This window comes from Heliangelus exortis, chromosome 4 (genome assembly GCF_036169615.1).
Source record: "Heliangelus exortis chromosome 4, bHelExo1.hap1, whole genome shotgun sequence".
Lineage (NCBI taxonomy): Eukaryota > Metazoa > Chordata > Aves > Apodiformes > Trochilidae > Heliangelus > Heliangelus exortis.
Window position 1 is genome coordinate 42,950,400 of NC_092425.1, and position 12,533 is coordinate 42,962,932.

At 48.2% G+C, this 12,533-nt stretch overlaps 2 protein-coding genes across 9 annotated transcripts in view; one reads left to right on the forward strand and one right to left on the reverse strand.

The window, feature by feature from the left end:
- SLC4A4 (solute carrier family 4 member 4) overlaps window positions 1–12,533 on the forward strand; it is a 183,375-nt gene that overhangs the window by 155,129 nt on the left and 15,713 nt on the right. For all 8 annotated transcript variants that reach the window (XM_071744182.1, XM_071744186.1, XM_071744189.1 and 5 more), the window contains 7 exons: window positions 1,136–1,407; window positions 3,296–3,366; window positions 4,034–4,222; window positions 6,192–6,305; window positions 6,651–6,812; window positions 9,678–9,856; window positions 11,026–11,098. In XM_071744182.1, coding sequence (XP_071600283.1) covers window positions 1,136–1,407; window positions 3,296–3,366; window positions 4,034–4,222; window positions 6,192–6,305; window positions 6,651–6,812; window positions 9,678–9,856; window positions 11,026–11,098 — 1,060 coding nt within the window. The remainder of the gene's footprint in view (window positions 1–1,135; window positions 1,408–3,295; window positions 3,367–4,033; window positions 4,223–6,191; window positions 6,306–6,650; window positions 6,813–9,677; window positions 9,857–11,025; window positions 11,099–12,533) is intronic.
- Window positions 1–12,533, reverse strand: part of GC (GC vitamin D binding protein) — a 125,550-nt gene that overhangs the window by 87,622 nt on the left and 25,395 nt on the right. The window lies entirely within an intron of this gene.

Sequence of the window (12,533 nt, forward strand, 5' to 3'; positions counted from 1 at the left end):
ATTGTCCTGACAACCTGCCAGAGCAGAATGGCAGGATATTTTGAGGGAGCCTTTCTCACAAGGAAATTGGAATCAAATACTGTGATTTTTCACTAATGCATTTGCGGTTGTTCGTATTCACAACACCCTGTTCCCTGCTGGGAGCACAATTAGGAAGACTTCCCAGGTACTGATTCATCTAAAGTTTGACTCTGTGTGTCTGTGTGTGTATGGAGAGATAGCTAAAGAAGCATTGGGTGCTCAGCCAGCAGAGTGGGGTGATGCTCCAGAGCAGCTGGTTCTGGAAGGGTTTCCCCTCCAGAGACCTTTGAAAATTCATCACAGCAAAAGTAGTGAGGCTGTTGTGTTGTGTGTGTGAAGCATCCTGTGCTTTTTCATTTGCTCTGTGAGCTTCAGAAGTGCTGCAGGACTTTGAGGGATATACAAAAAATTAATAGTTGGAAAGCTTCTGAAGTTCTTCACTGGTGTGCAGTCAGGATGGCATCTGGGCTGCTGCCAGCTCCCCTCTCTGGGTTGGATGGATGGATAGATGGGAGCCTCTGCTCTCCAAGGGCACTGGGTCTGGGTGTTTTGGAGAGCTGCCACTGGGCTCTTTTGTTATTGTTTTTTCCTCTCTCTGTTCTCAAATCATCACTTTATTTCTTCCTCGATCCTCGCCCCTTGCCCAGGTCAGACTCTCAGTGTGAGGAGGCTGTAGCCCTCCCTGAGATGTTGGGCCACAGGAAGGAGGAATCCTCAGCAGAGCCTTGGTCTGAATCAGGAAGGTGCCTGACCCTACCAGGTGCCACCCTGACATCCCACCCAGGATTCACTGTTCCCCACATCCCGGCCCATGGTGGCACCTGGCATTGTCACCTTCTGCAAATCCTTGGATTCTGTAGATAGTGCAAGGGCCTGAGAGGTGGATGTGCAGGGTCCTGAGTGTGAGCTCCTGGGCAGGAGGAGTGTGTGTAACCTCCAGTCACCCCTCCAGCTGGTGGGAAGCTGGTGGTGTTGGGCTGGGTGCTGCCCCTGAGGCTAAAGGAGCCCAGCCCCCAGAGGCTGTTCCTGCATCTCTGCTGGCTGGGAAGTCACCATCCTGCCTGGGTTTGTCTAACCCAGATATTTTCCCTTCCTTGCCCCTGTCCTGCTGCAGAGACAATGATTTTGACTACCTGGAGTTCCGGCTCTGGATCGGGCTCTGGTCAGCATTCCAGTGCCTCCTCCTGGTTGCCACCGACGCCAGCTTCCTGGTCAAGTACTTCACCCGCTTCACTGAAGAAGGCTTCTCCTCCCTCATTAGCTTCATCTTCATTTATGATGCTTTCAAGAAGATGATCAAGCTGGCAGATCACTACCCCATCAACTCTCACTTCAAGGTGGATGAAATCACACATTACTCCTGTGCCTGCCAACCATCAGATCCGGGTAAGGGGATGGTTCAGCAGCTCACAGATAGAAAATTGCTCTTGCTTGCTTTTTCTGTTCTGCTGCAGTCCAGGTAACAAACAGCTGGATTGTCCCTTATCAGTTGTCCCCAGATATTCTATCTTGGGCTTATTTTGAAGCCGAAGGGTGAATTTCAGCCTCTGTGCCAGCTGGGATGTCTTTATAACCATCCTTCCAGGGGCTGCTCCAGTGAGCATCAGTACCGGGGGAGAAGCTGCCTCTGTCCCCTGGGCTCTTGCACCCCTGTGGCTGTAAATTCACAAGGGTGTTGCTGTGAGAAGGGGATGAAGGGGCAGAGGTGGTGGCCAGGTCAGTGCCATGAAGCTCAGGTATCTACTGCCCCATTCTCTCCAGTGCAGGAGCTGGATTTACCCAGGGTGTTCCCCAAACATGGGTGGTTCCCCCCCTCCTGGCTGCCTGTAGGAGTGGGAGAACACAAAAGGAGAAGGGAAGTTTATCCAGCAGCTCAGGCTATCAGAGAGTGTGGGCTGCAGGGCAGGCAGAGCCAGCATATGGAGAGATCTGGCACCACAACTGGGAACAAAAGGTCACAAACCACAGCTACAAACAGAGGTGCCATTAGGGGAGCTGGGATCACTCCTGGGAACCCTCAGACGACGAGGAGTGAGTAAGAAACTTGGTTTGGGCTCAAAGTAAACCTCAGCTTATCTCGACATACCTGTCAGACAGGAAAAGCTGCTGGCTGCTGCCTCTGTGCAAAAGGTGTTGGGAGCTGGATTTGGGAGCGGATCCCCAGGAGCTGTGCACTCACCTTGGTTACAGCCCATAGGATCTCTGGCTGCTGCTCTGGCTCTGCTCCCATTTGAGCAGCAGGGTCTTTTCCTTTTTGGTATGGTCAGTGCTGAATTGAGAGTCTGGAGGTCCAGGTCACCTCCTGGGACTTGGCTCCAAGCTCTCCTGCACCGATCTGTCTCAGCTGGTGGCACCTTGGCCATAAAAGCCAGTGCTTCAGGAGCTGCTGAACTGCAGGGAGAGGGTGGGAAAGAGCACGGAGCATGGACAGGGATCCCAGGAGTCAGGGGATCTCACTTGTCACGGGCCCAGGCAAGATTGCCTCCACAGAAAGATGTCCTGCTTCTTAGTTAGACCCCAGTGTGATTTTAGCAGAAGACAAGTGCACTTATTCTTTCCCCAGCTAAACAAATGAGAGCCATGCAATATTTCAGAACAACTTACAGGTTCTTATCAGCCATACGAGTGCATGCTTGAGGACATAAAGATGAGGACATATCTGACAAGTCTGTTTCCAGGACAGTTTGCATTTCTGAATGGAATTTCTAACAAATGATTTCTCACCCCATGAGAGCAAAAGGAGAATCATGAATCATTGTCACAGTGGCTGCTGCTGCCCCTTTTTGCAAAGAAATTATCTCCCTCTTGATCTCAATTACTCTTGCCTTCTTTTTTTAAACTGAAAACCAAATTTGTGCTGAATTCTGAAATGTATTTTGCTTTTCTGGTTATTTTTGGGGTTGTACATTAATTTTAAATTAATCATTAGGAGTGTCCTGTTCGTATTTGTTTTAATCCAGAAATTGTGAGAAGAATATTGCAAAATTATGAAAGATTATGTTGTCGGTCTATTACTTTATTTTTTTTACAGTGAGCTCCAAAAAAAACCCCAGTTAGGTTGGAATTATGTTTCCCTTAGCCTTTTTCTTTTCTTTTTTTAAGTGATTGATGCTTTTGAGTCACTCTGAAACAGTACCTTTTCCTCGCTTGACTTGAGCAAAGAGTTTGTAAGCAGTTTGACGGAGTTAAATGATTTAATAGTTGAAATTTGCTTTTCTTCCTGGCTATTTCTGCCCCACGCTCAGAGTGTTCCATTTCCTGGCCTCTCTTGCAGTGAATAGCTCCTTATTTAACGGGACAACAGTGCTGTCAGCTGATGAGCTCTTGGATTCCTCAGCTGGGATGGTGAGTGCCCTTGGGGAGCAGGGAATTTATCATCTAGGAAGTCTGCAGGCCGTGCTCAATGATCAGGAATCACTCACCTGAAGAAGACCTTCCCCCTGACACTCCCGTGTAGCCAGGGACACTGAAAAGGTGACATTGGTCCCTCAGGGGTGCTCACTTGACCCTCCCAGGGCTTCTCATGGCTCTACATGTGGAATGCTGCGTGCAGAGCCTGGGGATGGGAATTACTTGCTAATAGCAGCCACGTTCTTGCAGGCTGCTCCAGGCATGTTGGCAGGATGGAAATGGTTCTCCTGGGGATCAGTCAGGTCCTGGGATCCAGGGCTGTAAGGGATGGAGTGTTGTGGCCAGCCCTTCCTTTGGAAGGTCCTGTTTCCACATCCTTCTTTGATTTTTCTGGAGCTAACCCTGGATTTTCCACATTTCACTCTGGTGATGAGCTTTGGGTGATGAGGAGGAAGGAATGGAGCTTGCTGGGGTCAGGTTTGAGGAGGGGCAACAAGTTGAGACCCAGAGTAGCAGCTTTCTGCTGAGGAATGCAGACCCCTGTCCTCCCTTCCCTGCCTTGTCCCCTGGTCCCTGAGCTTCCCTTTGTCTCCAGGCCCTGTGCTGGATGCCTTAGAGTCTCAGAGAGCTGGAGCTGAGCAGTGTTCTCTCTTGTTCTCAGCCCAACACCACCACTGAGTGGTCAGCCCTGACAGCCAAGGAGTGCTTGAGACTCGGAGGGCAACTCGTGGGCAACAACTGTGGCTACGTCCCTGACATCACCCTCATGTCTTTCATCCTCTTTTTTGGCACTTACACCTGCTCCATGGCCCTGAAGAAATTCAAGACCAGTCGATATTTTCCGACCACTGTAAGTGTCTCCTTTCACCCCAGCAGTCTCTTTCTTCCCACTTCGAGGGCACAGAGCAGCCTTGCTCTTGGGACAGCTGTCACCTGCCCAGGGACAATGCTGTGCAGGCAGCCAGGTTGTGCTGGGGAGGAACCTGGTACTGGTTAACCCAGGGGTTGCTTAGCTGTCACTCAGTGTCCCTGGAGAGCGTGGGCAAGGCAGCAGAAGAGCCAAAATGAGCCATAATCTGTCATGGGGACGCGGTGGTGATTTTAAAGGTACTGGTGACAACACTTCCAAGCTGAGCTCTGCAGTGATGGAGCTGAGCAGCCTTTAGAAGTCAGAGGGTCCTTCAGGCATGTGTAGTTTCAGCTGTGTGTCTTTCAGAAGTGTGGTTTCAACTGGCCAGTTCCAGGCTCAGCTCCAGAGCTCGTGTGATGTGGGCTCTGGGGTAGGATGCCTGGCCATTCCACAGGAGGACAAAAGGACCACTTTGCTCTCACAGAGTAAAAGTGGGTGAATGAGCTGTCTGTATAGAACAGGAGAGCAGAGACACATCTCTGATGTGACCATGTAGCATTTGAAGTACTCAGAAATCCATGCAAAAATGTTGAACCCCACTGCAGACCATGTCTGCCCTACCTGCTGTGGTAGGAACCCACAGCAGAAATTCCCTTTCTTCTCTGAGGATCAGATGCATACTAAGGATGACCTGGAAAACCTCAGCACCAATTTAAACAAGATTTTGCTCAGACCAACAGCCAGTTCATACACACCTCTCAGGTGCCTCTATTTCTGTGGTCCCCCCAACTAAAGTTACCAGCACAGATGTATGAGCTGGTCTGCCAAAGCCACAATTCCCTCCAAGCCCTTACCCCTCATTTTTGGCAATCTGACAGACAGGGGTTTATCCTGCAGGGATATTTCTACTGTGTTACAATTGAACCTCTATTATTTTTAATAAAAAGAAAAAAAAAAATCCATCTGGGATGGAATGCAGCACAATTTATCTGTACCCATGTGAGCCCAGGAAACCTGGCAGGAACAACAACTCAGAAAAGCTCATGCACTTACAGACAAGCACAGTGGATCCTGCCAGGTGAATTTTGGGGTCTGACCAGTGGCATCTAAATTGTCATTCCAGTGGCTTCAGCACAGTTGCACTCTTAGGGCATGTTGAGGATTTAGTGGAGAAACCCAGTTTGTTTGCCTTTCTGCTTTAATACTTGGAACAGATAACAATGTGGTCTCTGCCAGTCGCAGAGAACATCTGATCTCTTGGGGAACTTCGGGTCTTCTTATCTTCCTTGTGCTGTTTCCATTGCCTGGTGTGAAATACCTTGTCTTCCCTTTCTGCACTGCTAAACCAGCCATATTGAAGGAATGGAGTCTGGGGATAGCAGAGTGGGGGTTTGTTAAAGCCACACACCTTAGGAATCCTGTGGTATAACAAGAAGCTCAAAGCTTGACAAAAAGCAGTCTGGGAGCCTGCACAGAAAACATGACTGTGTGGGCCCTAAAGAATCAGAGGTCAGAGGGAGGCAATATTTTGTATGTCAAAAAAAGGTCATTGTCGTTTTTAGGTTTAGCTGTAAATGTTCAGTTTCTGTCAATTCTGGAAAGTGATTCTGAAAAGTCTCTTCAGCCCCTGCTGCAGGGGGTCTGGGTACTGTACTGGGGCTGCTGCTGAATGGGACATCAGTGAGATTGTCACATCCATGGGGCATTTCCTTACAAGAGCAGCTTCCTTTTCCCTTAGCCTTGTTTTCATACCTCCTTTTAGGCTGTATTGTTTGGCTTCTGGACAGTGCAGTCAGGTCCCAAGGCCCTTGTCACCAGGCATGACAACGCACCCCTTAGTGTCTACAAAAGGAGCAGATGGGCTTTGCTGCCAGCAGACACAAGGCTGGGGTGTCAGATAGAACCTACAGCATGGGTGATGGGGGCTTGGCAGTGCTAACCCCTCTTCTGATCTCCTCTTCTGTTCCAGGCCCGGAAGCTCATCAGTGACTTTGCCATTATCTTGTCCATTTTTATTTTCTGTGGAATAGATGCCCTGGTAGGTGTGGACACACCAAAACTAATTGTGCCAAGTGAATTCAAGGTATGTCATTGTCAGCTTGTGTGGTGGCCTTTGGGGGAACTTCCCTTTTCCATCCCTCTGCCCTGTGTGAAAGGACTTGCTCTCAGAACTGGATCATAAGCAGCTCTCTGGAAAGAACCATTTTATTCAGACAATCCTTTCTGTTGGCATCATTTTGGTTGGCTGATTTATTTCCTAAATCCTGCCTCCATACTTTGACCCTCTTGTTGCTGTTAAGGGAAAGGATTATCAAAAACCTCAAGTGTGTCCCCATAGCCCCCTTGCTGGCAATACAGGTGTATTTAGGCTGGCATCACTCCTGTGTTGTGGCTCTAATGCAACCTTCCCTTTCCTTGTCCTAAAAAGCCAACCAGTCCTGCGAGGAGTTGGTTTGTCCCACCCTTTGGAGGGAACCCATGGTGGGTCTACCTGGCAGCAGCCATCCCTGCACTGCTGGTGACCATCCTCATCTTCATGGACCAGCAAATCACAGCTGTCATTGTCAACAGGAAGGAGCACAAGCTGAAGGTGGGTGTGCTTTGTGTCCTGCACCCACGCTTTTCCTGGGAGAGTGATGGAGGAGGGCCCCTTGGCAGTGTGGGGTGGACGTGCCACCTCAGAAACCTCATTGCTGGTGTTTAACCACAGTGTTTGTTCTGTTTTGGGAAGATGATTGGGGCAGAAGAAGGTGCTGATAGCTCAGTGCCTGACCCCTGGTGTGTAACTCCTGGGATTTGGCAGTGCTGGTGTTTCCCAGTGGCTCTTCACAGGCTCCAGCTCCTTAGAGAAACGAGCCCCAGGCCCCAGCCCATCAAACTCAAACCTGTCCTCTAGCATCAAATTACTCTGATCCCAATGTTTCACCTACCACCTTCCCCCCTCAGAGGCACAGGCCTGTTCCCTGCCATCTCCTGCTGATGTTAAGGAGAGAAAGCTGCTCTGTGATTATGCTCAGCTTTCTTCCTGCACTTCTGTTGTAGGCTGTAAGGGGCTGCTTGATGAAAATTAAAATAAGGGTGGCCAGAAGAGGTGCCTGTTTTGGAACTCAGGCTTGGGGTAGGGAGAGGCTGTGACCTTGTAAGGGTCTCCTCACTCAGGGGCTCTGCTTTGACCTGAACTGGGACCTGATTTCAGTTCCCACAGCACTGTGTTATTACATCCAACCCCAAATCTCTCTCACCTTGTCACAACAGCCACACTTTCTCTGTCTGACAAGCCTCTGCTCCTGTGGTTATGGCGTAAGGGGATCACTGGCAGATGTTCCCAGACATCTGCACACCAAGGTCTCTGTGTCCTGGCTATCCCTGAGCACATCAGGGTGCCTCTCAGCCACTCTTCTGGGGCTCTGGGGTGATCACAGGACCCCACTGGGGCCACAGAAGGCCCCGGTGTGACAGCCAGGTTGGCCACCAGTGCTGTAAAATGCCAGCAACAAGCTGAAGAGATCTGGGAGATAGCAAGGGCACAGCCACAGTTGGATGTTATTTAAAGAAGAGCTTTATATCCGCTGACATATAACAGCCTAGGATGCAGTAATGTTTTTAAAATAAACTTTGCAGACCAGTGCTATGCAGTTTTTCATGCCTGTAGGGTTTTTCCTTTCCCTGCACAGTCAGTTCTATTAAAAAATATTAAATTCCTGTAAAAGAAGACTCTCCCTTCCTGCTAAGTGAATGTGTTTCAAGTGGTCTAACCTGGGAGTGTAAAAACTCCCTGCAAAAAGGGTAATGCTGGGTCACTATTTAGATACCTGCTCCAGCAGTTATACTGAGAGCTGTTGGGAGTGTGAATGGAGCTTTTGGTAGAAAGAGAGGAGAATGTTTCCATTCAGGTGGTCACTGCAGACATTAGGCAACCAACATGTGATTTAGAACAGTCCTGAGCCTGAGCTGGAGGAGCAGGAGCAGCAGGGAATGGAAAGGTGTGTTGTGTGCAGGGAGGGCTGGCTCAGGGGCTCAGGGGGCTGGTTTGAAAAAAAGAAAAGAAACCTCAGAAAATTGCTTCTGGCCATCAGGATCTGGGCAAATGTATTCAGTCCTGTGCCCACCTCTTCCTCAGGGGGAGGCTGATCACTGACAGGGGCTCTGGTTTAGGTCTCTCTTGCACCTAATTAAGCAGTCATATGATTGTCTTCATCACTGAAGAAAATATATTCAATATATTCCCCATGAGGAAGAGGCCTGTCATCTCTTCAGCTTACATGCACTGGGTATGGTTATGCTACCACAGGGTGATTCAGTAACTAAGAATAAACACCCCAGCAGCATCCTGTTTAATATATAAAACCTCAATTCTGTTGTTCTGGTGGTGAGCACTGGGGGTTCTGGGTCCAATCCTGCTGCTCTGCACCACAAACCACCTCCCTGCACAAAACCTCCAGTAAGCCAAAGAAGAACAGAGTTTTTTAATGCTAGTGCCTTGCTAAGTGTTGGCAGAGTGTCACTGAGAGCCTGTCCAGGGCTGCTGGGCAGCCAAGGTAAGCAGCACACGGGTGAGAAAAACAGCCAGGACTAGTCAAGACAAGCAACAAGAGGGTTGCTTTCCCTCCAGGGTCACCACGTAGGTCCAGGTCATTTGTTCTTTCCAATAAAATCAAATCAAGCAGGATTAAAAAAAGGTTAATCTCCTTTAAAACAGCAAACCATAGAGATTCATCTGGTGTTTTTCTGAAGATCCCTTTCTTTGGTGGCTCTTTTGTTTCTTCACTTCTCTTGGCACTTGTGACTGTTGGATTTCCTGTGTCAGTTTGATAAATGATTTAAAAAATAGAAGACCAGAGGTCTTGAGAAAGGAGTGAAGAATGAGGGCAGCTTTCCCCTTTGAATAGGGTATGAGCCTGTCAGCTCTTCTTGTTGCTTTCCCCCAGAGGGGCTGGGGGCTGAGGAGGATGCCCCCAGCACCAGGCTCCATCAGCAGGACTCAGACCGGGTGTGAAGCTCTGACTGTGAGATCCCACAGTTGCTTCCTATCCTAAATCTGGGGGTTCAGGCCTTGCTCTGAGACAGCAGATGACTGGCACCCTATTTCTACAAGGCTGCTTTCACATAGATGTCATTCCATCATTTCACTGAGAGTTATTTTACAGCAGCTGTTTAAAACTAAAATCAGGCTTTGGTCTGTGTTTAAAGGGTGGGTTTGGGTGTTAAAAGATTTGTGCACATCTTTACAGAGCTGTGAGTTGACTCTATGCACAGAGGTACCAATCTGGGCCTGCTGCTGTTTCAGAAGGAGGTTCATGTCCCAGCAGCAGTGTCCTGCTCTGCTGCTCCTTAGGGCAACTCCTGCCGGCCTAAAGATGCTGGAGAAGGAAATGCTGCTTGTTTGCTGTGCCTCTGCCCCCTCCCAGAGATGGGCAGAGAAATTAAGCTGACAGTTGTGTGTCTCCCTTCACAGAAAGGTGCTGGGTACCATCTGGATTTGTTCTGGGTGGCTGTCCTGATGATCGTGTGCTCCTTCATGGGCCTGCCCTGGTACGTTGCTGCTACCGTCATCTCCATTGCTCACATCGACAGCTTGAAGATGGAAACAGAAACTTCAGCCCCTGGAGAACAGCCCAAGTTTTTGGGAGTGAGGTATGTCAAGCCAGAAAGGTCCTAATTGCCTTGCTTGCCTGCAGAGATCACTTTGCTCTATAAATGGTCTTGCTTCGAGCAGGACATGTGCAGAGGTTCAGGGGGACAGCTCTTGGGTTTGCTCTAAGTCTTCAGATCAGCTGAGCTTCCTTCCAGCTCCCTTATTGTCCTCAAAGGATACATCCAGTCAGAGGTTGGTCTGGCAGAGCCCTTTTGCAGATATTCCTTCTTGGGAAGGAAGGAAATGGCATGTCTGTAGCTGAGGGGCAGTCTGTGGGACAGGGAGAAAACTTCTCACCAGAGTTTAGTCCATTTCTTGGGCTGCCTTGGGCCCATGTTGAAGTCATCCCAAAATGCACAAAGCTCCACAGAGTGAGCTCTGGTACTCCTTAGAAGTTACTCCTTAAGTTACTCCTTAGGTACTCCTTAAAAGTTTTATTGAGCCAGATCAGATCCCGGGTTTAAGTGATATGTTTACTGGACGTTTCTTGGCCAGTGGAAATTAGGCAGGCATTTATTATGAAGCATAGTGGTAAAAAATATAAACCTGGCTTGCCTAGAGCAGTCAGCTCAAGCTAAGCAGTTTTCTTCTGTATTTGGTTGTATTAATTAATTGGTCTGAAGTGCTTTCAATAGAAGCACTCGTGGAAATGAGGCCACTTGTGTAGGTGACTAAATAGAGATTTAAGGGCCCACCTTTCAGTACTCTGAAATATTGCTGGCAAAAGTATTTTTGGCTGTTCAGCACCCCACGAAAGCCTGGACCATTTATGCATCTGTTGGACTACAGTGATCAGGGCTCAAAATATGCTACTAATCTAAGAGTGGAGAGCTACTGATTTATTAGCCATTTGCATGCTATAAATACTGCCCTGCCAGGAATGTGAATTGCTAGTTAACAGTTTCTAGTGCTTAATGTGTAAACACACTCCTCCTTACTCAGTAGCAGTGCTGTGTTGATCCAAAAACAGCAGAGCTAGAGCAGCATACAAAAAGGTGTTGGAAAAAAAAGAGGTGTATGAGGATACCTGGCTGATGCTTTGGGTTGTGCCTGCTTTGCCAGTGTGACTGCCAAAATGAGCTGTCAGGCTTGCTGCTGAGTGCTCTGGGAGGGAATAAAAGTAGAGTGAAAGCTGAACCAATCTGCTTACCCAGTGATTTTGTTTCAGGGAGCAGAGGGTCACTGGAATTATCGTTTTCATCCTGACTGGTGTGTCTGTCTTTATGGCTCCCATCCTGAAGGTAAGGGCATTGCCTTCTCTGCTGCCTTTTGTTCACACAGCAACTCTCAGGCAATTTTTATGCTACTTTAAAAGCTCATCGGTGAAGTGTGGCAAAGGAGATGAGTGGGAATTACTGATGCAGTTTAAAAATTTCCTGGAAGCTTAAATACCAACCTTCTGGAAGGAAAAAATAATACTGTTGTCATGTGTGAGATAGGAATAGCGATAAAGTTCAGGGCTATGATTTTTTTTTATTTATTTTTTTTTTTTATTTTAAGATTTTCTTTCTTCCATACTTGGATAAAGCTAAGTTTTCTTTTATTCTGCACTCTTACACTTCTGCTGTGACAGCGCTTTGTGGAAAATACATTACTGATAATGTTTTGTGGCCTGATGGAAGGATGGTTAGCAATGCAGAAGAGGCACAGGTTAACAGGTGGATATGTAGTTTTAGAAGTACATTTGCATTTATTTTAGTGTGTGTACATCTTAACACATACACCTGAAGAAACTCTTTGTCCCTTATTGCTCAGAAGAGATATCCAACTCAGCAGTAGGGATTGTGATTCTGGAGGAAGCAGTGAAATTAAACGTGATTTCTTTCTCTCCTGCATTTTTTTTTTTCCTGTGAGTTTCCAGTACAGATGTGCTGTTGTTGTACCACTTAACCCAGATAGGTAGCTATTTTCCAAGACCTGAAATCTGTTGGCCACAGAAAAATACATTCTTGTGGATGTGGATCATCACTGTTACAGAAGGAAACTCTTCTGCTTCTCCATGTCTTGTGGAGGACACTGCCTTCTCCAGAGCTGGCCCTGTGAAGTGGCACCCAGGGCAGGCACCCTGTACAGAGGAGATGTCAGCTGCACAAGTCCATCTCCATGGGCCCACAGACCACTTAGATGAGCAGAAGATGTCCAGAGATTAATGTACATCCTGAAGCCATGGCACCATGCATCCTAACTCCGTGACAGAGCAGACAGCTGTCTGGAGAAGCAGCATTTCTGGAGGAAGCAAATGACTTTTTGGTCATGAGGAAGTGGAAAGCCATGGGTGTTGTGAGCCATGGTTAGATGTGAGCCTGAAGGGGAGGAGCAGGCAGAGAGCCCTGATGCTGCCTGTGGAGAAAGTGGCTTTACAAAGTCAGTGTGCTTCCAATTCCTGGTTTCTAAGCTTGTTTCTACAACCAGCAAATTTTTGTGTTTTGGTAACAGTTCCCTCATCGTCACAAACAAACATTTCAGTGCCCCCCATTTAATGCCTGGCTGTAATACTTCTGTTTGCTGGTTGACGTGACCTTTCCCTGCAAGATCTCTCTTCCCTATTCCACTGGGGTCTGTTATTTCCCCTCTTATTGCTTCATTCATCAGAGATTTGTCTCTGCTCCCCGTACGACCAGGCAGGGGAAGGCTCCTTGCGGGAGGACGCCTGAGGATAAACCGCACGCTCCGTGC